The 24,450-nt window shown below is 45.7% G+C and overlaps 2 protein-coding genes across 10 annotated transcripts in view; both read left to right on the top strand.

Annotated features, from left to right (window-relative positions):
- Positions 1-7,392, top strand: part of PACS2 (phosphofurin acidic cluster sorting protein 2) — a 64,868-nt gene extending 57,476 nt beyond the window's left edge. For all 5 annotated transcript variants that reach the window (XM_028738115.2, XM_028738108.2, XM_028738110.2 and 2 more), the window contains one exon: positions 1,355-7,392. In XM_028738115.2, coding sequence (XP_028593948.2) covers positions 1,355-1,467 — 113 coding nt within the window. In that variant the 3' untranslated portion in view covers positions 1,468-7,392. The remainder of the gene's footprint in view (positions 1-1,354) is intronic.
- A 3,161-nt stretch (positions 7,393-10,553) lies between these two features.
- The window catches only part of MTA1 (metastasis associated 1), a 63,413-nt gene continuing 49,516 nt past the window's right edge, over positions 10,554-24,450 (top strand). Inside the window, exons 1-3 of one of the 5 annotated variants that reach the window (XM_077933442.1) lie at positions 10,557-10,998; positions 19,818-19,883; positions 23,343-23,410. Coding sequence is in view for 4 of the 5 variants with exons in the window: in XM_077933445.1 (XP_077789571.1) it covers positions 10,971-10,998; positions 23,343-23,410 (96 nt within the window). In the remaining variant the exon portion in view is untranslated. Of the gene's footprint in view, positions 10,999-19,817; positions 19,884-23,342; positions 23,411-24,450 lie in introns of all 5 variants that reach the window. The other 4 variants (XM_077933445.1, XM_077933444.1, XM_077933441.1 and 1 more) reach the window with 4 other exon arrangements.

Here is a 24,450-nt window from a genome sequence, read left to right as displayed (position 1 = left end):
AGAGAAGGGGTCATCACTTGCCTCTTTCCTCCTCGTGCCTATGATTGTTTTCACACTTAATAATAATAATAATAATAATAATAATAATAATAATAATAATTTATTATTTGTACCCCGCCCATCTGGCTGGGTTTCTCCAACCACTCTGGGCGGCTTCCAACAAAGATTAAAAATACATTAAAATGTCACACGTTAAAAACTTCCCTGAACAATAATAATAATAATTAGTGTTTCCCAACCTTTTTACGGCCGTAGCCCCGGGTGCTGATGTGGTCTAAACCACTGAGCCTCTTGGGCTTGCCAAGCGGAAGGTTGGCGGTTTGAATCCCCACGATGGGGTGAGCTCCCATTGCTCTGTCCCAGCTCCTGCTAACCTAGCAGTTTGAAAGCATGCCAGTGCAAGTAGATAAATAGGTACCGCTGTGGCGGAAAGGTAAACAGCGTTTCTGTGTGCTCTGGCACTTCTCACAGTGTCCCGTTGCGCCAGAAGCGGTTTAGTTCTGCTGGCCACATGACCTGGAAAGCTGTCTGTGGACAAACGCCAGCTCCCTCAGCCTGAAAGCGAGCTCCCGTTGCTCGGTCCCTGCTCCTGCCAACCTAGCAGTTCGAAAGCACTCAAAGTGCAAGTAGATAAAGAGGTACCGCTCCGGCGGGAAGGTAAACAGCATTTCCGTGCGCTGCTCTGGTTTCACCAGAAGCAGCTTAGTCATGCTGGCCACATGACCCAGAAAAACTGTCTGCGGAGAAACGTCGGCTCCCTCGGCCAGTAAAGCGAGATGAGCGCTGCAACCCCAGAGTCGTCCGCAACTGGACTTAACTGTCAGGGGTCCTTTACCTTTTTAGGGAAGGGTTTTTGCAATGTATCTGGATGAATTTTGATGCATTTATTTTTATGGCAAGGGGAAATTGCTGGGGTGTAAGTTGGGGACGCGGGTGGCGCTGTGGGTAAAAGCCTCAGTGCCTAGGGCTTGCCGATCGAAAGGTCGGCAGTTCGAATCCCCGCGGCGGGGTGCGCTCCCGTTGCTCGGTCCCAGCGCCTGCCAACCTAGCAGTTTGAAAGCACCCCCGAGTGCAAGTAGATAAATAGGGACCGCTTACTAGTGGGAAGGTAAACGGCGTTTCCGTGTGCGGCTCTGGCTCGCCAGAGCAGCGATGTCACGCTGGCCACGTGACCCGGAAGTGTCTCCGGACAGCGCTGGCCCCCAGCCTCTTGAGTGAGATGGGCGCACAACCCTAGAGTCTGTCAAGACTGGCCCGTACGGGCAGGGGTACCTTTACCTTTACCTTTAAGTTGAAACCAGGTCCCCAAGCACTTCTGTCCTAATCATCTTTCTTTGTTTATCTCCTGCTGCAGTGCTTATTGATGGAGTGGAGTGGAACGACGTGAAGTTCTTCCAGCTAGCAGCACAGTGGTCTTCCCATGTCAAGCATTTTCCCATCTGCATATTTGGGCATTCCAAATCCTAACAGAGCAGGAATTATGGGACAGTTCTGCAAGCCACAACACATGAGTACCAGCTGTTTGTGCTCTCTTACTTACGTGCTTGGATAACAGCTCAGATACGCTTCTGTTTGTTCTTCTGTTGTCTGCAAGGGAAGGATAGTACTTAAAACCTCAGCAATTCAATATTAAGTCTAGCCAGCCATCTAAGATACTTGCAAGAGCCCTTAATAATTATTTTTTAAACCCAAGAGTAACTTGCTTATTAACGTAGAACCCGATTAGATGGAGCGTGGGAGCATGCTTGTGAAATTTTCCAAATTCAGCTGGAGAGTAACTTCCAGGGTGCCCTTCCTTAGCACTCATCCAGCCTCCCCCACCCAAATTACTCCCTGCTTTCAACATAACTTCTCCATCTAGGGCACCTGATCTACGCCTCTTCATCGCCACTGCTTGGCACATGATCATTATGAGTACCAGGATGAAAATCCCTGATAGACCTAGGCAATGCCATTTTTCCCAAGGGAAAAGAGAGAGAAGGTGTGAGGGTGTGTGTGTCAGGTTTTCCTCACTTCTTCTTACCAGCAACACCCCCCTCCCCCAGTAGCATCAGAAGGTCCAGTTTCATTGAAAGCAGGAGAAATTTCAGAGGAATGCTGGACTGAATGGGTGGAAAGGAAGAATTGGGGCAGCTTGGAAGCTTAATAATGAGTATCAGATTGGCTGATAAAATCATCCAAGTTGCTTTTTATTTCTGAGGAAATCACTTGTATCGCTTCTGAACCAATCCAATATGAGGGTGCCCATTTTGACAACTTTTTTGTGTTAAAATAAATGCTAACCCCTAAATTTTACATACAAGCAAAATTGTTGAAATCATTCTCTCCTTGTCCCAGAATGGACAGCCTGCCACAATTGATTGCAAATTGCTGCTCATGCAAGTGACAGACCTTCTGACTGTGATTATGTAATCTGATCCCCCCCACCCCCAAACTCGTGGCTATCTGACTTGTGGTAGAGCACTTTTCGAAACATAAATTATGAACGTTATTTAGAAATGTAGTACTGCCCATATCAGCAATATTTAAAAGCAGCCCAATTTCCATCTGGGAACTTCCGATGCAATTACCAACATGTAGAATACCAGTTTGGGGCTCGGTGTGTCTAGCAATTTGCACTTACTAATGTTGACCCGTTAATGTGAGATAATATTTGCAAACATTATGTTGTCACGAAAGAGAAGAAAAGAGAGTGCCCGGGAGATAGAGCTGGTGCCCAGCATGGTGAATAGGACTTATTTCAGCACTATAGCAATGTCTGCAGCTACAGAATAGCACAGTCCTGCAGATACTCCACACTAGTTCCTTATCCTCTTGCAGAATTTTGGCCATATTCCCCCTTCCCTCTAGGACCGCCTACAAGACTTTCTTTGTACACACCATTAAACTAGAATGCATAGATCACTTTGGAGAATGTGCCCCAAATGTCCTTCCACTGTTCCCTGCTTCTGGTGGCAAATGAGTTTTGAACTCCCAATGAGATACTTCTGTCTATGGTGTTGGGCAGGCGGCAGGGAAAGACATTATTGCAGGGCCCTAAGTATTTGCAAAAAGGGACACGGGTGGTGCTGTGGGTTAAACCACAGAGCCTAGGGCTTGCCGATCAGAAGGTCGGCGGTTCGAATCCCCATGACAGGGTCAGCTCCCGTTGCTCGGTCCCTGCTCCTGCCAGCCTAGCAGTTCGAAAGCATGTCAAAGTGCAAGTAGATAAATAGGTACCGCTCCGGCGGGAAGGTAAACGGCGTTTCCGTGCGCTGCTCTGGTTCGCCAGAAGCGGCTTAGTCATGCTGGCCACATGACCCGGAAGCTGTGCGCTGGCTCCCTCAGCCAATAAAGCGAGATGAGCAACACAACCTCAGAGTCGTCCGCGACTGGACCTAACGGTCAGGGGTCCCTTTACCTTTACCTTTAAGTCTTGGCAGGAAAGGTCTTCTCCCAAACACTGGTATGTTTCTGTGTGTTGGGGAGAGGGGTGATAAAATTATTGTACTACCGACAAGTACCCAGATCTTAGGAAGATTTCTGTGAGCTTTTCCTTGGCCACAAAGTCTTTCATTATATCATTTGATCAATTTCCTTACTGTTCAAAGTTGGGTCTGCAAGTTGTTCAGTATCGGCCCAACTCTGTATAGCCCTGAATCACCCTGAAAAGGAGCCAGTGGACAAAATTGTTGGTAGAGCCCAGCAATAATGAGTAGCCAGGCAGATGAGCCGTCTGAAAACTTCCAGAAGGTTTGGGTGCCTTGTCAGTTCTCTCTTCCCTTGCCCCCAAGCCGCAGGTTTGGGCTCATTTGGCATATCTTTCTTAAGATAAAAACAAACACTAATTCTGTTGAAGATCCCTGCAATGCCACTCTTGTATGGTGTGCTGATGTGTGTGTGTCCCGAGATGTCTGCTACAGGCATATGTTCAATTTTTTTAATTTTTATTTCTCTTATTGTTTGTTCTTATTGTTGGAAGGTGAGGAACCTAAGGCCTGGGGACTGCGTATGGCCCTCCAGTCCGGTCTAGTTTTTGGGCCTTTCCCTGGGCCAACCCCTTTCCCCAGACAGCACCCCTCACTCATCTCTCCTGGAATATTTTTGCCCCATTGGAATGTGTCCTTAAACTCTGCCAGAATGGGAGAGGTGTGGGGGGGCATCTGTAGAAATTGGCTTGCTGTACAGTTGCATCAGTTGCTTCCTCCATCTCTAGCCCCATCCACTGCGATATGTGGCCCCCAGAAAGCTGCCCCTAAGGAAAGGTAGCCCTCAAGCTGAAAAAATGTTCCCCACTCGTTCTTTACACGATTACTTCAGTTTATGCTGCACTTTCAGAATGTGGCACTGCCTTTCCATAAAGTTTTGTGAGTGAGCAACCTTGACTTTTCTTAGAAGGCAAGTCCAATCCAAGGTGATTTAAGCTTGCTGCTTGCTCTAAGATAGCTTCCAGCATTGCCTTGGGGAAAAGGCCCACAAGCACACACATATTTCTGATTGGACAAAGCAGCCCTTTAAAGGAAGTTGCTTGGTTTCCTCCTTCCGTCCTCCTTCATGCTTGTCCAACCACAATGACTAAAGCACATTTCATATTCTGTGTCTACTTCACCAAGCTCTGGACTGGCCAGCAGTGGTTGAAATACTCTTTGCTATAAATGGGTGTAATTAAATTTTCTATCCATTATACATAGAGACTAATTCCAGGACCGGGGTCAGCAAACTTTTTCAACAGGGGGCCAGTCCACTGTCCCTCAGACCTTGTGGGGGGCCGGACTGTATTTTGAAAATATATATATGAACAAATTCCTATACCCCACAAATAACCCAGAGGTGCATTTTAAATAAAAGCACACATTCTACTCATGTAAAAACACCAGGCAGGCCCCACAAATAACCCAGAGAGGTGTTTTAAATAAAAGGGCACATTCTACTCATGGAAAAACACGCTGATTCCTGGACCGCCCGCGGGCCGGATTGAGAAGGCGATTGGGCCGGATCTGGCCCCCGGGCCTTAGTTTGTTTACCCCTGGTCTAGGACTTCCACACACCCCGTGGCAACTATTTTGTGCTCCTATTGGGTGGATTTAGACTTGCTCACACACTTCAGAAGCCACCAATAGCAATATCACATTTACAATAAAGTACAGTGGTGCCCCGCAAGACGAATGCCTCGCAAGACGAAAAACTCGCTAGATGAAAGGGTTTTCCATTTTTTTAGTCGTTCCGCAAGATGAATTTCCCTATGGGCTTGCTTCGCAAGACGAAACGTCTTGCGAGTTCTTGCGAGTTTGTTTCCTTTTTCTTAAAGCTGCTAAGCCGCTAAGCCGTTAATAGCCGCTAAGCCGTTAATAGCCGCTAAGCCGCTAATAGCTGTGCTTCGCAAGACGAAAAAACCGCAAGACGAAGAGACTCGCGGAACGGATTAATTTCGTCTTGCGAGGCACCACTGTACTAGGCCTGGATTAGTTATGCTATATCCATGCTACGAGACAGTGTGACTTTGTCCTGAGTTAACTGCTCAAACAGTTGCAAACTGCGGTGTTGGTAGCAATAGCCTTGTATCATAGATGCCTCTCTTGCCATGTTTGGTTTGAGGCACTCGGAAAAGTTTGTAACCAGAAAACATCAGAACTGGTAATGGTTGCTTTTGTTAAAGAAATGAACTTTGTTCTTAAAAACAGGTGCTGTTGTAGCTCTTTGGGGCTACTCTCTTGCGCCTCGAGTTCTTCCATTAGAAGCTGTGTGTACTCTCATTGACTCCGCCACCAGTGTGCTCCCACTGCTGGTTTGTAAATCCATGAACCCACGTTAGCCACAACTGGCATCTATGCTATAGTTTATTGAGAAATACTGTGTTTTGATGTGTTTCCCACCAAACCAGCTTCCGTCAGATTTGAAAATGCAAGTCATACGAATATATCCACACATCCTCTCTGCCCACGGGGAACCTGGGAGCGCACCAATCTGTGCTGATGTGTTCAACAATTTTCAAATGCAATTTGAAACACAATCGGGGGTGGGGAGACCCCCGTTACATCTACAAATGATGATGGATATATTACTAAAGAAACTATTGCTTGTTGCCTAAAATTAATGTTACTGAATATTTTTGATGATACCAATGTAAATATAGTCAAAATAATTGGTCTTATAGATGAACTTGGAAGCACAAATGGTAATAGCAACTGGATGGAAAACAGCCCAGTATCTTACATGGGACGCTTCGTACCATTCGCTCTGGAATATAGCTATAATGGAGAAAATCATGCATAATTTGACAACCAGGACTAGAATCTCTAGACACTTTTTATATGATTTACCAGTCCTTTATGACATATACAGTGAAGCCATCATTTTCAAAGCAACCTTGGCAAAACTGGACTAGACTTGATGATCTGATAAAGTTGATAGTCATTACTTGGACTTTGTTATTTTAATTCATGTTCAACTACGCATTCTACGTGCCAGCTTTATTTTTAATCTTTTAATTTTTGTCTGTTTAATTTTGTCTGTTATAATTGTTTCTGTTTTATATATATATTGTAAAATGAAATAATAATAAAAATTTTATCCCCCCCCCAAAAAAAATGATGGTAGATTTGACTGTAATAAAGGTTGTGTAGATATTTCCAGCATGAAACGCAGAGGGATCACACACACCCCCCCCGGTAAATTTCAAATCACATTTGCATGTTGTTTACATATCAGCATAATTTGATGTGTTTCTATGTTGCCCATTGTATTTTCACGCTATATCCAGCTGGTTTCTCCACCCCTGCAACCCACCAACCATTTTCATTCATGAAGCTGTCATCTGTGCATGCACACAGGTTGACGTCAGCCATGTAAGACCACCCACCTGTAAGAAAGGCAGTGTGTAAATGTACACACCTCAGCTTGTTTTCAATTCAGATTAAAACTGGTTTGGCAGGAAATGCTTCAAACTGCTGTTTTTCTCGATATATCTCTTGCATTTCATAGCCGTTTGGCCCCACTGATTACTGGATAAAATTATGAACATGTTACCCATTTAGTTCCTATTTTCAAGTCACCCCTTTGTCTCAAAACTGCTACTGAAGCAGTAGCTTATCAGTCATTTGAGCAAGAATAGGAAGTGGAGTCTAATGATGGAGGGACCTTAGATCTGGCAACTTAGCTCAGTGCTTCTTTCAGTAAGCAAGCAGTTTGTGGATAGTGTTTGTGCAGAGTGACCTTTCAGACAAGGAAAAATGAAGGAATGTTGTTCATTTATATGTATTTTTAACAGTCCATCTCTTTCATTGTACTGTTAGTTTGTTTTTAAATCAAGACTGTAAGTGTACATAGCCTTTTTGGAATAAATTGCAATGTACACTACTTTGTGAAATATTTTATGGTACTAATGCCATACTAATAAAATTGGATTGGAAAGCACATACCTATCCTGTCTCTTGCTTTGAAATGACCCCCCCCACACACACACTTTGTGCCTCAATGACATTTGGATCTTGTATGTCAATATTTGGGTGAAAATTAAAATATTTTAGTTAGTACTAAAGGCACACACACAACCAATAGAAAAGAATGTAGTGTCCATTTCTGCATCACTATATGCTTCCTTCAGTTTTGGTGCTGCATGATCCAAAACTGCCAACATTCTATCAATTTGGTCTGAAGCTTCTGAGTTTTCCCCATTTCCATTTTCCAACATATTCCTGTCTCATTTTCTTCATCTTCATCAAACATTGATCTGATCACTTTTAATTGTTCAGCCATCAACTGTTTAACTATACCAGGGGTCTGCAACCTTTAAGACAAAAAGAGCCACTTGGACCCGTTTCCGAAGAAAACAACAACTGGGAGCCGCAAAACCATTGCGACATTTAAAACAAATATATCTCCGGAGCCGCGATCTGACAGAGGGCGGGAAGGTGACGTCGGGACGGTGCGTGACTAACGCACGCCCCGCCCCCATGCGACGTCACAGCCAGTACAGCGCCCGCCACAGTGGGGAGTGTCGGGGCGCACAATGCGCCTCCTCCCCTCGCTAGTATCCGCCCCGGAGCCGCGGCAAAGGTGTAAAAGAGCCACATGCGGCTCCGGAGCCGCGGGTTGCAGACCCCTGAACTATACCAACCATCACTGGTTGATCCAAAAGTACATTTGTCATATGGGATGCTTTTAATATTCTGGATATTATTAGCCACTCAGTCCACCCTGATGTTTCCCCCTTAAAATCACAGGTGCGGTTGCCCTCTCTCAGAACAGACAAATTCCTTTCTCATGGTTAAGGATGGTTGCTTAACTTTTGATTTCACCTGTTCTTTAGTGGCAGGAAACAAAAAAAAGGATTAAAGATGAAAGAGTTCCTATCATCCATTTTAATCTTTCTTGTCCACTATAAATCAAGCCTTCTGCTTTGCTTTAGACACTTTAACAATAAGTTTCCTTTCTATTTTCTCAACAACAGAAGCACACAGGCCAGTGTTTCCGTATCACCATTTCTGCATGGACATGTAAGATTATGAAGTGGGGTTCCCTGACTGCTGAAGGAAGCACCTTCAGTTGTGCACTCAAGAAAGCTCTTCTATCTTTAGAATCGTTAGATCCTGTAGATAAGATGTCATAGTATGAGGAGGACTACTTTGAAAAGGGTCATATGAGGGATGTAATTTTTTCATTGCAGGAAAGCATAATGTTGCCCACCACCCCAATCTCTGAGCCGTGAGATTCCAGGGGTTCTAGGTGCCCACCCACCCAATGTTCAATTTCCTAGGAATGAAGGGCAGTGGAGACTGTAGTGCCTTTAGGATATGTGGCTTACTTACACACATATACACATCCTGAGGTAACGGAACGGGTTACTTCCGGGTTTCGCCGCTCGTGCATGCGCAGAAGTGGCAAATTGCGACCTGCACACACGCAGACACTGGTTGTGTTCTGCTCATGTGAACGGGGCTCCGGAACGGATCCTGTTCGCAACCAGAGGTACCACTGTATATGCACAGCTTCGGATTGCAGCGGAAATCAAGCATGGCTCCTCGTCTCAGGCTTCTTCCTGCCTCCTGCTTTTAGCCCAGCTCATCCACACCTCAGCTCTGGCCTTTGTCCACCTAACTACCAGCCAGGTGAGGGAGGGGGCTCAACCACCCACCTATTTGCGCCCCCCCAGCACAAAGCAACCTCCTTTCTTAGACTAAGGGTCCCGTAAAGTCACCCAGAAACGTGGCTCCTTTGACAATGGAATCCTTCCCCCCACCCCAGCCCAAACTCACCACCTTACATTTATGTATTGCACCTCACTGCTTTCCTGTGAATCAAGCACAATTAGAGAACTGGGCCAAAACAAACAAGATGAACTTTAACAGGGAGAAATGTAAAGTATTGCACTTGGGCAAAAAAAATGAGAGGCACAAATACAAGATGGGGGACACCTGGCTTGAGAGCAGTACATGTGAAAAGGATCTAGGAGTCTTGGTTGACCACAAACTTGACATGAGCCAACAGTGTGACGCGGCAGCTAAAAAAGCCAATGCAATTCTGGGCTGCATCAATAGGAGTATAGCATCTAGATCAAGGGAAGTAATAGTGCCACTGCATTCTGCTCTGGTCAGACCTCACCTGGAGTACTGTGTCCAGTTCTGGGCACCACAGTTCAAGAAGGACACTGACAAACTGGAACGTGTCCAGAGGAGGGCAACCAAAATGGTCAAAGGCCTGGAAACGATGCCTTATGAGGAACGGCTAAGGGAGCTGGGCATGTTTAGCCTGGAGAAGAGGAGGTTAAGGGGTGATATGATAGCCATGTTCAAACATATAAAAGGATGTCATATAGAGGAGGGAGAAGGGTTGTTTTCTGCTGCTCCAGAGATGCGGACATGGAGCAATGGATCCAAACTACAAGAAAGAAGATTCCACCTAAACATTAGGAAGAACTTCCTGACAGTAAGAGCTGTTCGACAGTGGAATTTGCTGCCAAGGAGTGTGGTGGAGTCTCCTTCTTTGGAGGTCTTTAAGCAGAGGCTTGACAACCATATGTCAGGAGTGCTCTGATGGTGTTTCCTGCTTGGCAGGGGGTTGGACTCGATGGCCCTTGTGGTCTCTTCCAACTCTATGATTCTATGAAGAAACAAGGCTCGATGGCTAAATGCAGACCAAATGGAACACTTTTAATACATCACAGTGTCATTTTTTTTAATATTTAAGTTGTCTGTTTTTTAAGCTTTTTGTGCACCACTTATCGAAATGTTTTAAACATATTAAGCAGTATAGAAATTGAATAATAAAATAGCTAAATGTTGCGATCCACGCTTTTTTTGGAAAACAGCCAGTGCTTTTTTTCCTGGAGGGACGCAGGGGTACGCAGACCCCTAAACATATTGCGAATCTAAGTTTGGCCTCATTGAGGGGCGGTATTTCGATATGAGTAGGAAAACGAGAGTAACCCAAAACATTTTTTTAAAGAAAAAAAAGCACCAGGCGAGGCCATCTTGGAAAGACCCAGCAATCTTCCAAAGCACATCCTGGTTCCAAGGACATTTGCCTAGGCCCTCGGGAGAGCGCATGGGGTTTCCATGGGCCTCAGCCCACCTCAGGACCCCATAAGTAACTGAGAGAGGGGGAGGCTTGGCCTTCAAAAGTGGCCTTTTGCCGGGGAAGACCCTCGACCGGCAAGGGGCCGGCCACGAACCCTTTCCCCCCGGGAAGAAGCCCTTCCCACGGCATGAGGACCCGGGAGGGTGGCTGGGGGCAACCGAAGGCGACATTCCCGGTCTCTCCTCAGCGAAGCCGGCCTGGCGGGGAGGGCTTGGCGGCGTCGGCGGGCTCCTCCCAGGCCCCTTCCCCCTCCTCCCGACTGGTCTCCTCCCTCTTCCCCGGTCTCCATTTTCCAGAGGATCCGGCGCCGACGGCAGCGCAAGCAGCCCAGGCAGCAGCGGCGGCACCGGCAGCAGCGGAGGCTTCAGCATCACCGCCGGCGCCCGCCGGGCCTTCCTCGCCCCGCCGCCGCCGCTATGGCTGCCAACATGTACCGCGTCGGAGGTGAGGCCGGCGCCTTGCTCCCCCGACACTCGCGCCGGGGCCTGGCGGGCGCGCCCTCGAGGGAGGCCGGCGGTGGGGTGGGGGGAGGCTTCCCGGGGCGAGGCCCGAGATGCTGCCGCGAAGGGAACCGAGGGAGAGGGGGCGCCGGCTCCTCGCTTGCATCCCCCTGGCCGGTGCGAGGGATTGGGACCTCCGCCACCCCGGGGAGAGCGGGGAAGGAAACGCTGCCTGCCCGCGCTGGTCCGCCTGTCTGGGTAGGGCCCGTGTCAAGCCTAGAGAGGGAAGGTGAAGAAATGCGGGGAGTAGGTCCGGCAAGACCAGGCTCCGTCTTCCCTGGGCATCGCCTGGGAAGAGGGGCCAGCAGGCGATCTGCAAGCTGCAAGGCATCCCCACTGGCTCCTCCTTGGCTCCCTCGCCGGCCAACCTGCCCTTGCAGAGCTCCAGACCCCCCAGTCCATAATATAGGTAAAAGGTAAAGGGACCCCTGACCATTAGGTCCAGTCGTGGCCGACTCTGGGGTTGCGGCGCTCATCTCGCTTTACTGGCCGAGGGAGCCGGCGTACAGCTTCTGGGTCATGTGGCCAGCATGACTAAGCCGCTTCTGGCGGACCAGAGCAGCGCACGGAAACGCCGTTTACCTTCCTGCCGGAGCGGTACCTATTTATCTACTTGCACTTTGACATGCTTTCGAACTGCTAGGTTGGCAGGAGCTGGGACCGAGCAACGGAAGTTCACCCCGTCACGGGGATTCGAACCGCCGACCTTCTGATCAGCAAGTCCTAGGCTCAGTGGTTTAACCCACAGCGCCACCCGCGTCACAGCGCCACTCCCATAATACAGTCATATCTCGGGATAAATACGTTTCAGGATAAGTATTTTTGGGTTGCGCTCCGCGGCGACCTGGAAGTAACGGAGCGCCACTCGCGCATGTGCAGATGGTCAAAATGACCTCATGCGCAGAAGCGCCGAAACGTAGCACGTGCCGTCGCATCTTACGTTCCGTTCAGGATGCGCATGGGGCTCCAGAACGGATCCCGTTCGCACCCCGAGGTACCACTGTATTGCGCTCAGGGTGAGATGGCATGGGAGGCAGAGGAAGCTGCTCTTCGCAACCCGCCAACTTGCCTGCTTTCCTAGGCGTGCTTCTTCTTTGGCGATCACTCATAGTCGTCCATAAACATGGTTTTAACAATGAGTCCGTAAGTGACTGTGGAGGCCAGTTCTGGATCTGCATATCCTTCCACAGTGGGGATGTTGGTTTCCAGGCAGGAGTTGATCACGGTGTGGGTTTGCCAAGCATACCTTCCGCTTAGCGTGTTTCGCCCTTGCGTCCTGAGTTCAAGTGTCTTCAAAGCTCGTGACACCTTTGGTTAAGGCCCAACGAAGTTGATGTTGAAGGGCAGGCAGCCTTTGCCCTGCTTTTCTGGCCCTTGGAGGAGGTTGGGTGAGGCGCAGAGTTGGTAGCGTTGTGCATGACCCCCAGAGCAGGGGGCACAAAGCAAAGGGCTCACACAAGTGCAGCCCTGGGGGGGGGGGTAGTACACATTAGCAACAAGTTTCCCGCACCCACACGAATATACCAGACATCGTTGAAGCCCTGTTTTATTTTTCCACATATTCGTGGGTGTTGTAGACAAGGGTATCTGCCTAACAGTGGGAGCCTAACCAAGGCTCCTCAAAAGCTAGTCCTGTAGAATTCAATGGGGTTTTCTCCCAGGTAAGTGGGGTTCAGATTGCAGCATCAGTCACACACTGTGTAGATCCACTGTAGATAAACAGGGTTAAATTACACACATCAAAAGTCCATTGATTTTTATGGGTCTGCTCTGTGTATGAGTTAGTCCAGGGGTCTGCAACCTGCGGCCCCGGAGCCGCATGTGGCTCTTTTACACCTTTGCCGCGGCTCCGGGGCAGATACTAGCGAGGGGAGGAGGCGCATTGTGCGCCCCGACACTCCCCACTGTGGCGGGCGCTGTACTGGCATGTACGCTGGTCACTGTTTTGAAGGGGAGTGAAGAACACACACACACAAAAAGGTAACCTGCTAATTTAACATTTATTTCTATGAGGAGGAGTAATTCTGAGGGGTCAAACAAAGAAATAATAAAAAAGTGACAAAAAAGTTATTTTTATAATGACGAATTTTGCGGCTCCCAGTTTTTTTTTTCTTCAGAAACGGGTCCAAGTGGCTCTTTTTGTCTTAAAGGTTGCAGACCCCTGAGTTAGTCAGATAACATCCAGGGCCTTTTTTGTAGTGGGACCAAGGCAGGGATTGCCCTGCCAGAAGCTGGCCATATTGCTGCTCACCTGTTTAGGTAGTGCTTTATAAATTAGAATTTTGACTGCTGCTGGCTTCTACATCAAGGTATTCAGCTAAGTTTTACTGAGAGCAGACCCACTGAAATTATTGGCCATGACTAATTTGGATCCATTAATTTCAATGCATCTATTCAGAGTAAAAGTTAGTTTACCTTTTGTTTTGATTAGTTATTAGCTGTTTGTTAAATTTTATCATTTTTTCTCTTTAAAAAACTGTGTTTTAAAAGATTTTTTAAAGAAATGTCATTTCCCTAGTTATAGAGAGTATCTATTTGAAGGAGTGTGAGAGATCAACCTGTTGTTAGCATAAGAGTTTTCCTGTAATACATACTGGAGGCAGACCCTGACTTGAAATTGTTTTGGGATGCAGCCAGAACATTGACTTCTGAGATCTGCCTTATGGCCCAGTGTCTGTTGAGACGCTTGTTTTTTTGCAGTCAGGTAGAGAAAGCAAAGTAGGTGTGGCTGGAACTCTTATCCTGATTTTTTCTTCTTTCATTCCTTTCATATTATCTGCTTTCATTCTGTTCTGACAATCTGTTGCATTTATTTATTTGTTTGTTTAGTATTTATATGCCACTTAATCATTAGCATCTCTAAGCGGTGTACATAAAATTACAAAAAAGTGTGTTGGTTTTATGGTAATTGTTGAGGGTGTATGAGTGGGAATGCTGCTGAATTGTGATTCTTTAATTTTATTCATTTATATCCTGCCTCATTACCAGCATGGCTCACAGTGAGGTTTGTCATATTTTAGTTCTCCAGATCCTGGCAGCTTGACTTATATATTATGTAAATCAAGTGAGGAGTTGGGAAATTATGTTGATTTTCTGCTCCAGAGTACTCCTTCCAAACTTGTTTTATAACAAGGAAACAGATCATTTGGCTTATTTTTGGATATATCTTGCAGGTGAGAATGAGGGCTGGGCGATAGCTGGTTTTCAACATTGCGATATATCACCACCCAAACATTGTTTTTTAGTGATATATCACAATGTCTGAAACATGGAACTATGTAGGGTGTGTGTGACATTTGGGCAAAGGAGCAGTCATTGGAGAACATGTGGATGAGGGTGGGGGAGATTCTGCGAGGAGCAATCAATGAGATGAACAGGTATGTGCTATGTGCACTGTGGATTCCTCCCATTGCTTGTGTTTGGAGGGCAAACTCCTTCCACTCCTCCTTAAACAGAGAAGAGATCCAACTTCATTCCTTTCATTGCATCTCCTAGGAGGCACCCACTGGAGTTGTTCTGTATGGTCCAGAGGTTGATTACTCCTGACTTGGGGGGTGAACCTCTGGAGCACACAGTAACTAGCTGTAACTGAATGGCTAAACACTTCACTGATAAAGTTGCTCGGTTCTGCAGTGATTTAGATGCTGCTATTGTAACAGTACCAGCTGAGATGTCCAATGCAATGCCGAGTCTGGTGTTGTGGGATCATTTCGAGTTGATGTGGGCTGAAGATGTGGACAGAATACTTTAAGTGATGTGCTTGATCACCTGCTCATTAGATCCTTGTCCAATCTGGTTTATTAAAGCTACCCAGGGTCAGGTTGGTGATTGGTGATTGCTGCTCAACTATCCCACCCTAGACCCAACAGAGTAACAACTATAGACCAGTCGCCAACACCCCTTTCTTGGCAAAGGTGGTGGAGAGGGTAGTTGCAGAGCAACATCAGGTATTCCTGGAAGAGACTGATTATCTCCACCCTAATCATTCTACCTGGACACTGAGGTCCAGCGCCGAGGGCCTTCTGGCGGTTCCCTCACTGCGAGAAGCCAAGTTACAGGGAACCAGGCAGAGGGCCTTCTCGGTAGTGGCACCTACCCTGTGGAACGCCCTCCCACCAGATGTCAAAGAGAACAACTACCAGACTTTTAGAAGACATCTGAAGGCAGCCCTGTTTAGGGAAGCTTTTAATGTTTGATGGATTACTGTATTTTAGTATTTTGTTGGAAGCCGCCCAGAGTGGCTGGGGAAGCCCAGCCAGATGGGCAGGGTATAAATAATAATAATAATAATAATAATAATAATAATAATAATAATAATCTACAATCTGGGTTCAAACCTGGTTTTCGAACTGAAACAGCCTTGGACATTGGACGATCTTTATCGTGAGACGGACAAGAGGAGTGTGACCATGTTACTTTTGCTTTATCAGTGACTTGATGCCATCGATCTTGGTATCCTCTTGCATTGACTTAGTGAGATGAGTATCTGAGGCATTGTTTTACAGTGGTTGTGTCCCTGTCTTCAAGGCGATTTCCAGAGAGGTGCACTTGGTGAGTGTTCCTTGGCCCCCTGGCATTTGTGTTGTGGGGTTCTGTAGGGTAGTGTTTTCTTTCCAGAGCTATTTAATATCTGTATGAAGCTATTGCGTGTAGTTGTTAGGTGTTTTGGAGGGAGGTGTCACCAGTATGCTGATGACATGCAACTCTTCTCCGTAACAACCACATCAGGAGACACTGTGGAAGCTGTGGGGCGGTGTCTGGATGCAGTGATGGACTGGATGAGGGCCAATGAACTGTGCTTGAATCTTGGGAAGACAGGCTCTTTGGGTGGGTGGTTCCCATGTTTGGGCAATTGGCAAGTTACCTGTTCTGGATGAAGTTGCACTCCCTCTGAAGGAGCAATTGCATAGCTTGGTGGGTACTCCTGTTGTCACTAAAGGCCCAAGTGTCCTCTGTGGGTAGGAGCACCTTTTACCAGCTTCCTGTGGTTCACCCAACTATGTCCGTTCCTGGACAGGGATAGTCTGACCACTGTAGCTCATACATTGGTAGCCTCTAGGCTAGATTACTGTAATGATGTCTATGTGGGGCTACCCTTGGGTCTGGTTTGGAATGCTGCAGCCAGAATTTTGTTGGGAACTTTTGGTCAAGAACGTGTGACCCCATTGTTAAAACAGCTATATTGGCTGCCCTTTTGTTGCCAAGCCAGGTTCAGGGTTCTTGTTTTGATTTTCAAAGCTTTGGACAACTTGGGTCCAGAATATGTTAGGGATCTCCCGAACCTTTATATTCCAGGTCGACCACTGAGATCACCTGCAGGAGCATCTTGGGTGAAGTGGTGAGGCTCATTTGGCAACAATGAGAAATCAAGTCTTTGGTCCATTTCTGTGGAATGCCCTGCCAATGTAGATTCAGTGGGCACCTTCTGTACCAGTTTATGTCTGCTGAAAACTTTTCTGTTCCTCCAGTCCTATGCTGGCAGTTAAGAGCACCCCCCATGGTAAATTTAATTTCTTTTTCTTTTAAACTTCTCTTTTTAACTTCTTATGATGCTATTGTTTGGTTTCGTATTTTTATACTGTTGTAAACTGCTATGATATATATTTAATGATACAGCAGTATATTAATATTTAAATAAATAAATAATATAAATAAAACTATTAAGTGCAAGGCAAAAACATTCCTCTTCTCCCAGGCCTTCGCTAATTAAACAAACTTTGGCCTTTTAAACTGTGTGATTTTGTGTATGTGTATGAGGGTTATTGCTTTGTTTGCTATTACGTTACACATTTTTGTCTTTCTATACTGTAAACCGCCCTGTGATTCCCAATTGAATCACAATTGAAACTTGATATATAAATTTAATAAATAATAATAATATGATATACTGGTGAAATCACCCCATGTAAATTGTTGCCATTAAGAGGAATGCAGATGAATAAAGTTTAGGATTCCCCGACAAATGTGTTTACTGCAGAGTAATTGTAGCGTGTTTTATTTATTCAGGTCTTCTTCCCTGGTCTTCAAAGCTAAAAGCCTTCACAAGGTGACTTAGAATATTAAGCTAGTATAAATGCAATGCAAAGCAATAAAAATTCAGGATAGAAAACAATTGCAGTAAAAACAGCTGTTTAAAATAGAAAAAGAAGACAGTCAAAAGGTCTTTTGAAGACCATACTTAAAAACCATGAGGGAGGGGGCTTTGACAGATCTGCTGTAGAGTGAGTTCCACAATAGCAGTGCTACCACCAAGAAGGTCTTGCCTTCAGTGTATCTCTCCACTCCCTGTTTTTGTCCTTCAAACTTTCAGAGATTTTCTTGATGACATTTTTCTTTGTGCTGCAATGACAGCTTGTGGAGGAGACCAGATGCAGGAGCAAGCACTTAAAAGTCTCTTCTCTCATGTTCAGTTATTTCAGCTGAGATGTGCATTTTTTGATGTGTGTTCCACAAGAACAAGGCAATCACCTCACCTCCCTCCAAGCATTTGGCAAAGCTATACTCCTATATGATCATTGCAGATCACATATATCCTATATGATCACAGCAGCCACGAAATTAAAAGACGCCTGCTTCTTGGGAGAAGAGCAATGACAAACCTAGACAGCATCTTAAAAAGCAGAGACATCACCTTGCCAACAAAGGTCCGTATAGTTAAAGCCATGGTTTTCCCAGTAGTGATGTATGGAAGTGAGAGCTGGACCATAAAGAAGGCTGATCGCCGAAGAATTGATGCTTTTGAATTATGGTGCTGGAGGAGACTCTTGAGAGTCCCAAGGACTGCAAGAAGATCAAACATATCCATTCTTAAGGAAATCAGCCCTGAGTGCTCAGTGGAAGGACAGATCGTGAAGCTGAGGCTCCAATACTTTGGCCACCTTATGAGAAGAGAAGACTCCCTGGAAAAGACCCTGATGTTGGGAAAGATGGAGGGCACAAGGAGAAGGGGACGACAGAGGATGAGATGGATGGATAGTATTCTTGAAGCTACCAGCATGAGTTTGACCAAGCTGCGGGAGGCAGTGGAAGACAGAAGTGCCTGGTGTGCTCTGGTCCATGGGGTCACGAAGAGTCAGACACGACTAAACGACTAAACAACAACAACATACTCCTATATAGTTGGAAGATGTAGTGGCTGGGGAAACCCAGTCAGATGGGCGGGGAAGAAGAAGAAGAAGAAGAAGAAGAAGAAGAAGAAGAAGGCGGCCTTGATTGGATGATTTCAAAGCTGCACCTCTATCTGGACAGGGATAACCTAACTTCCATTGTCTCTGCTCTGGATTACTGCAACACAAAAGTGGGACTGTCTCTGAAGATGGTTCAGAAACTTCACCCGGTGCAGAATTCAATGACCAGGTTGCTCCCAGGGCAAGACGGTTTGAGCATATAACACCAAACCTGGCCTGACTGCGATTCCAGGCCCAGTTCAAAGTGCTGGTTTTGATCTGTAAAGCCTTAAATGGCCCAGCACTGGAATACCTCAAGCACTGCTATAAACCAAACTGGACTCTGCAGTCATCATCTGAGGCCTTTCTGCACGTGCCTCCTCCACAAGAGGTCCAGAAGGTGGACATGAGAATGGGCCTTTTCTGTGGTGGCTTTCTGTTTATGGAAGCTCTCCTAGGGAGGCTCATCTGGTGCTTTTGTTACGTAACTTTAGACACCAGGCAAAAATATTCCTCCTCTCCCAGACCTTTGGATGATACTGAGGAAGTAGAAGAATAGCTGAATTCTGGTATATAGAACTCTGTAACTAGTATTTGAGTTTACTTTTTTCTTACTCCCACCCCATCCCTTTTTCCTTTTATGTACAGTGGTGCCTCGCAAGACGAAATTAATTCGTTCCGTGAGTTTTTTCGTCTAGCGAATTTTTCGTCTTGAGAAGCACGGTTTCCCATAGGAATGCATTGAAAATCAATTAATGCGTTCCTATGGTCAAAAAAAGTCCAAACAGAGCAAATTTGGTACAACAAGAGTTTATTAAGTGCTCTTTAAAGTCACACATACTGTAAAGAGCATTTCAAAATTCAAACCCAGGTTTTTTTTTTAAAAAACAGCAGAGTGGCCCAGTGGTCTCAGAAAATCATAAAAATGCAGAAAAAACCACACAAGCTTCCAGATTCTTGCAAACCCCTCCCCAACTGTTCCCCCAGCCACCCAGCACACAGAAATTCAAACCCAGAATTTTTTTCGTCTTGCAAAGCAAGCCCATAGGGAAATTCGTCTTGCGAAGCAGCTCGAAAAACGGAAAACCCTTTCGTCTAGCGAGTTTTTCATCTTGCGAGACATTCGTCTTGCGGGGCACCACTGTAGTGTCTTTTGGATTGTAAGACTGAGGGGCAGGGACTCTTTTATTAATCTGTAAGATGCTCTGGGAAACTCCTCAGATGTGGAGCGGGATAAAAATGCTTTAAATAGATAAGTAAAATAAAGTTCCTTTGTCTAAGATTTCTAAGGTGACTGTAATACTTTGAACAGAGAAGGGAGTGGATTTAGAATTAGTAGTTAGAATTTATACACTCTTGGGTGTTCCAGGTTCTACTTAGGCATGTAATTTTCAACACTCAATATTCTGATCAAGTTTTATGTCAATTTGTAATAAATTTTGTTTTTTATTGCTTTCTGTGATGAATACTTTAGATTATTCTTTGTATACTGCTTAGAGGCTTTCTCTCAAGTAAGTGGTATATAAATTTGGTTAAATAACTTTATATCCATGACCAGTAATACAGTTCTGACAGTATTATTATCCCCATATTGCAGGTGTGGGGCTGACCGGTTGACAGACAGCTAGACATTTTCCGCAGAAAGTCACCTTACCCATCAAAGGCAAGATTTCATGTGGATGTCTGTGGACCTTTTATCTTGCTCCCAGAGACAGCCAGGCAGCCCCTGTTTCAAAAGAACACTTCACTCAGTACATATAAGTTGAAAACTTTATTTACTCTCACAGCTAACACCACCATAAACACCACATTTATGAGTAATGATTCTTGATTTCTTTCTAACTTTCCAGCACTAGAGAGATTTAAATTTTTGGTCTCTCTCCAGTCCTTCCTGTGAGGACAGTTGCTTTACAGCACTCTAATGGTCTGGTCAGGAACAAATTGACCAAATTTCAGCTACCCACTGTCTTCTTCTGATTTCCTTTGTGCTCAGATTCCTGCATTTACCTGAGAGAATTCCATAGGAGTTACTTCTGAGTAGGTGAAGTTAGCATTGCAGCTTTGATCCATTTGTTGACCTGTCTACTCTAGCAGAGGGACGCGGGTGGCGCTGTGGGTAAAAGCCTCAGCGCCTAGGGCTTGCCGATCGAAAGGTCGGCGGTTCGAATCCCTGCCAACCTAGCAGTTCGAAAGCACCCCCGGGTGCAAGTAGATAAATAGGGACCGCTTTCTAGCAGGAAGGTAAACGGCGTTTCTGTGTGTGGCTCTGGCTAGCCAGAGCAGCGATGTCACGCTGGCCACGTGACCCGGAAGTGTCTCCGGACAGCGCTGGCCCCTGGCCTCTTAAATGAGATGGGCGCACAACCCCAGAGTCTGTCAAGACCGGCCCGTACGGGCAGGGGTACCTTTACCTTTACCTTTTCTACTCTAGCAGAACATGGGTTACCTTGAGAGAGTTTTGTATGATGAGGTTGCGGGTGCAAGAGAGCATTCTAATGGTTGAATCTGGAAGTTTAAGCCTTGATAGTCTGTCAGGCCTAGCCGCAGCCATGCCATATCTTTCTCTGAAGGTTTATCTGCAACTGGTGTAATCTCTCTGTATCTTGTACATGTACAGTGGTACCTCGTTTTGAGGCCGGGATCCGTTCCGGAGCCCTGGACGCTCAACGAAAGGGATGCTCAACAAAGTGCCGCTCTGCGCACACACGCGGAACGGTTTGTGCTTCTGTGCATGCGCGAAGTGCAATTTAGTTCTTCTGCGCATGCACGAGCGGCAAACCTGGAAGTAACCCGTTCCGGTACTTCTGGATTTGCTGCGGACATTCGCCGAAATGGACAGTCAACAGAGTGAAGGTTTGCAGAGGTATCTAAAACGCAGAAAATTATATAAGCTCATACTGTAGTAACAAGTTTTTTTTATGGATCAGCACTCCCGGAGGAAATTAATTGAGAAAAATGAATTTAAACTTCTCCATTTTTCTTATGGCTAATGGGCAGGGGTACCTTTACCTTTACCTTAGTATGTGCCAGTGTTAGATATGTGCACACTGCAGGCATGTTCTGTGCAGTTTGTCCTGCAATTGAATACATGCCAGTGGTTTTGATGTCTATTATAGCCAGTTTCCATGGAATTATAGCATTGACTCTTAGGCTCTTAGGCATTATGGTCATAGGTGAATGTTTTCTTGTAACTTGGATGCATGAGCTGCCACTAGGCATGTGGCATATCATTACATCAGATATGTAATGAGACTTTAAAAAATGATGACCTATTCCTTTTTTAAAAGGCCCTTTTATTACAAATCGATATACTGTATTTTTCCATGTATAAGACTAGGTTTTTAACCAAAAAGTTAGGTTTGAAATTGGGACTCGTCATATACATGGTGTTTTCTTAATTTGGAATCCCCCAAAATAGTCTTATACATGGAAAAATACAGTATTTATTGGTTTGTCTGGCTTACTGTTCATGGTTTGTTTAAACCAGGGTTGGGGAACCAATGAGGAGGGGAGAAATAAAGTTGTCTTTTGAAAACATTGCAAGTAACTGTTGTTTGCAAAAGACACCTTTTGCAAACAGCTTTCAAAAATTCCCTCCACCCCTGTAAAATGGGGCGATGGGACAATTTTTGCTAAAGGGAGAAGTCTGGTGTGCAGGCAATGCTTTCAAAGGGCAGTCGTCTTTTGAAGCCTGATCTTGCTGTCATCTCAAAGAGGAACAGATTCACAAAGGCTTTGGGGAGTCTCTCACACCAACTCCATACCACCCTGCCTCTGAGATGGCAGTGGGATTAGTTTTAAAAGGGAAGCAGGGGAGGAGCTCACTGTATTCTCAAAGGTTGGCAGAACCCTTTAGGAGTTCCCTCCCTTCTCTTTTAAATCTCCCCTCTCCCCTTAATCTTTATTCACAAACTACCGTATTTTTTATCTATAAGACTAGGTCCCCCCGCCCCCAATTTGTCAAAAATCACTGGGCGTCTTATACATGGATAGTGCCAAGGGTGGACTGGCAATTGGTTGTTGCCCCCAAAATAGGGGGCATCTTATACATGGGGGCATCTTATAGACAGAAAAATACGGCAATTTAATCTCTCTCTTTAGATCCATTCCTGGAATCATCCTCTAAAACCCACACATCTGTATGGGTTTATTATTATTTACTATAAGTATTTTTATATGGTCTGTCAATGATATTCCCATAGCAGTATGCAAAAATAATCTGCAGCAGGTTTTTTATTTATTAAAAAAAAAAAGATTTATGCTGAGTTGTTCCCTGCCAACAATGGTTTTTGACCTGGCAAATGGGCGGAAGTGTCCGTCTGAGTGAGAAGGGTGGAATTTTGCGCCCTCCTTTGCTGTCGAAGGATTCATGCAGACTGGCTGCTGTTTCTCTCAGGTGATATCGCTGCTTAACTAATGTGGGAGGACCAGAAGTGGGCAGTTCCAAGCTAAGCTGCCTGCAGACCAGAATTGATGAGTGTGGGAGCAATTTGGGGAGGAATATGGACTGGAATTGGGGACGTGGGTGGCGCTGTGGGTAAAAGCCTCAGCGCCTAGGGCTTGCCGATCGAAACGTAGGCGGTTCGAATCCCCGCGGCAGGGTGCGCTCCCGTTGCTCGGTCCCAGCGCCTGCCAACCTAGCAGTTCGAAAGCACCCCCGGGTGTAAGTAGATAAATAGGGACCGCTTTCTAGCGGGAAGGTAAACGGCGTTTCCGTGTGCGGCTCTGGCTCGCCAGAGCAGCGATGTCACGCTGGCCACGTGACCCGGAAGTGTCTCCGGACAGCGCTGGCCCCCGGCCTCTTAAGTGAGATGGGCGCACAACCCCAGTCTGGCAAGATTGGCCCGTACGGGCAGGGGTACCTTTACCTTTACCTTTATGGACTGGAATGGATTTGATGTGTCATAACTGCCTGAGCCCACGGGGAGTGAGTGATGCATAAGTATTGGTAGTGGGGAAGATATCACTCCATTTGATGATGGCACAAACAAGCTATCTTTAAAGGTGGTGTGAATGTGTGTCTCTGGGAGGGAGTGGGTAAAAAAAAAAGTAGCCATTCTTCCTTATTTATAAGCTTTAGGTGTCTAAAACTTGTACTTCAAGATTGTTTTTCCCTCCCCAGATTATGTCTACTTTGAAAACTCTTCAAGTAATCCATATTTGATAAGGAGAATAGAAGAACTCAATAAGGTAAAAAAAAATACCAGTGCACTCAGTGACTTTTGAAGGTATTGGCTGTACTTGTTAGTTTTGCTAACAGTTTTTATAATTTTCAGCTAACTCTCAATTACCTTTTTGTAAAGTGATAGAATAAAAAAATATATTGAAATAGGGGGTCAGCACATGGAAGGAAGAAGCAGGCAAACTGTCCCTAACCCATCCCCACTAATCCCCCTGGCTCACCACCCAATATTCTGCCACGCAGCACAAAACTTTCAGATAAAAACCTGGAAAACCAAAGGCTTATGCCGCCTAGCAGACTTTTACAAAAATAAAAAACCCACATTGACACAAGAAATACAAAACAAACTAGGAGACACCCAGATACCCTGGCTAACACACCACCATTGGCATGCCTTCTTAAACAATACAGTGGTATCTCGGGTTACATACACTTCAGCTTAGATACGCTTCAGGTTACATACACTTCAGGTTACAGACTCCGCTAACCCAGAAATAGTACCTCGGGTTAAGAATTTTGCTTCAGCATGAGAACAGAAATCTCGTGGCGGCGGCGGCGGCGTGGCAGCAGCAGGAGGCCCCATTAGCTAAAGTGGTGCTTCAGGTTAAGAACAGTTTCAGGTTAAGAACAGACCTCCGGAACGAATTAAGTACGTAATCAGAGTTACCACTGTACAGTAGTGCAGCGGTGTCCAAACTTTTTTCAAAGAGGGCCAGATTTGATGAAGTGAAGGGTCATCGGGGCCAATCAAAGGGCCAACCAAAGTTGTTAACCTTTTTTTAGGATTGAAGTTGTTGAGCAGCAGCTAGGCCCATGATAATCTTTGAAAACCTCCTCCTAACAGCAAAGGGACACGGCAAGGGGATGGTATCCACAATATACAAAATACTGCTCCAAAATCCCGCAAAACCCATCAACATAATCAAAAAACAATGGGAGGATGGCATAGACCCCACCCAATGGACTGGAATGTGGTCTAAACCTCCCTTTAAATCCATCTCAGCTAAAAGGAAAGAACTCCGATTGTACCTAAGGCAAAGGAAACTAG

Source organism: Podarcis muralis, chromosome 8 (assembly GCF_964188315.1).
Source record: "Podarcis muralis chromosome 8, rPodMur119.hap1.1, whole genome shotgun sequence".
Classification (NCBI taxonomy): domain Eukaryota; kingdom Metazoa; phylum Chordata; class Lepidosauria; order Squamata; family Lacertidae; genus Podarcis; species Podarcis muralis.
The sequence above is the reverse complement of the archived record's forward strand: the minus strand, read 5'-3'. Positions and strand labels throughout refer to the sequence as shown.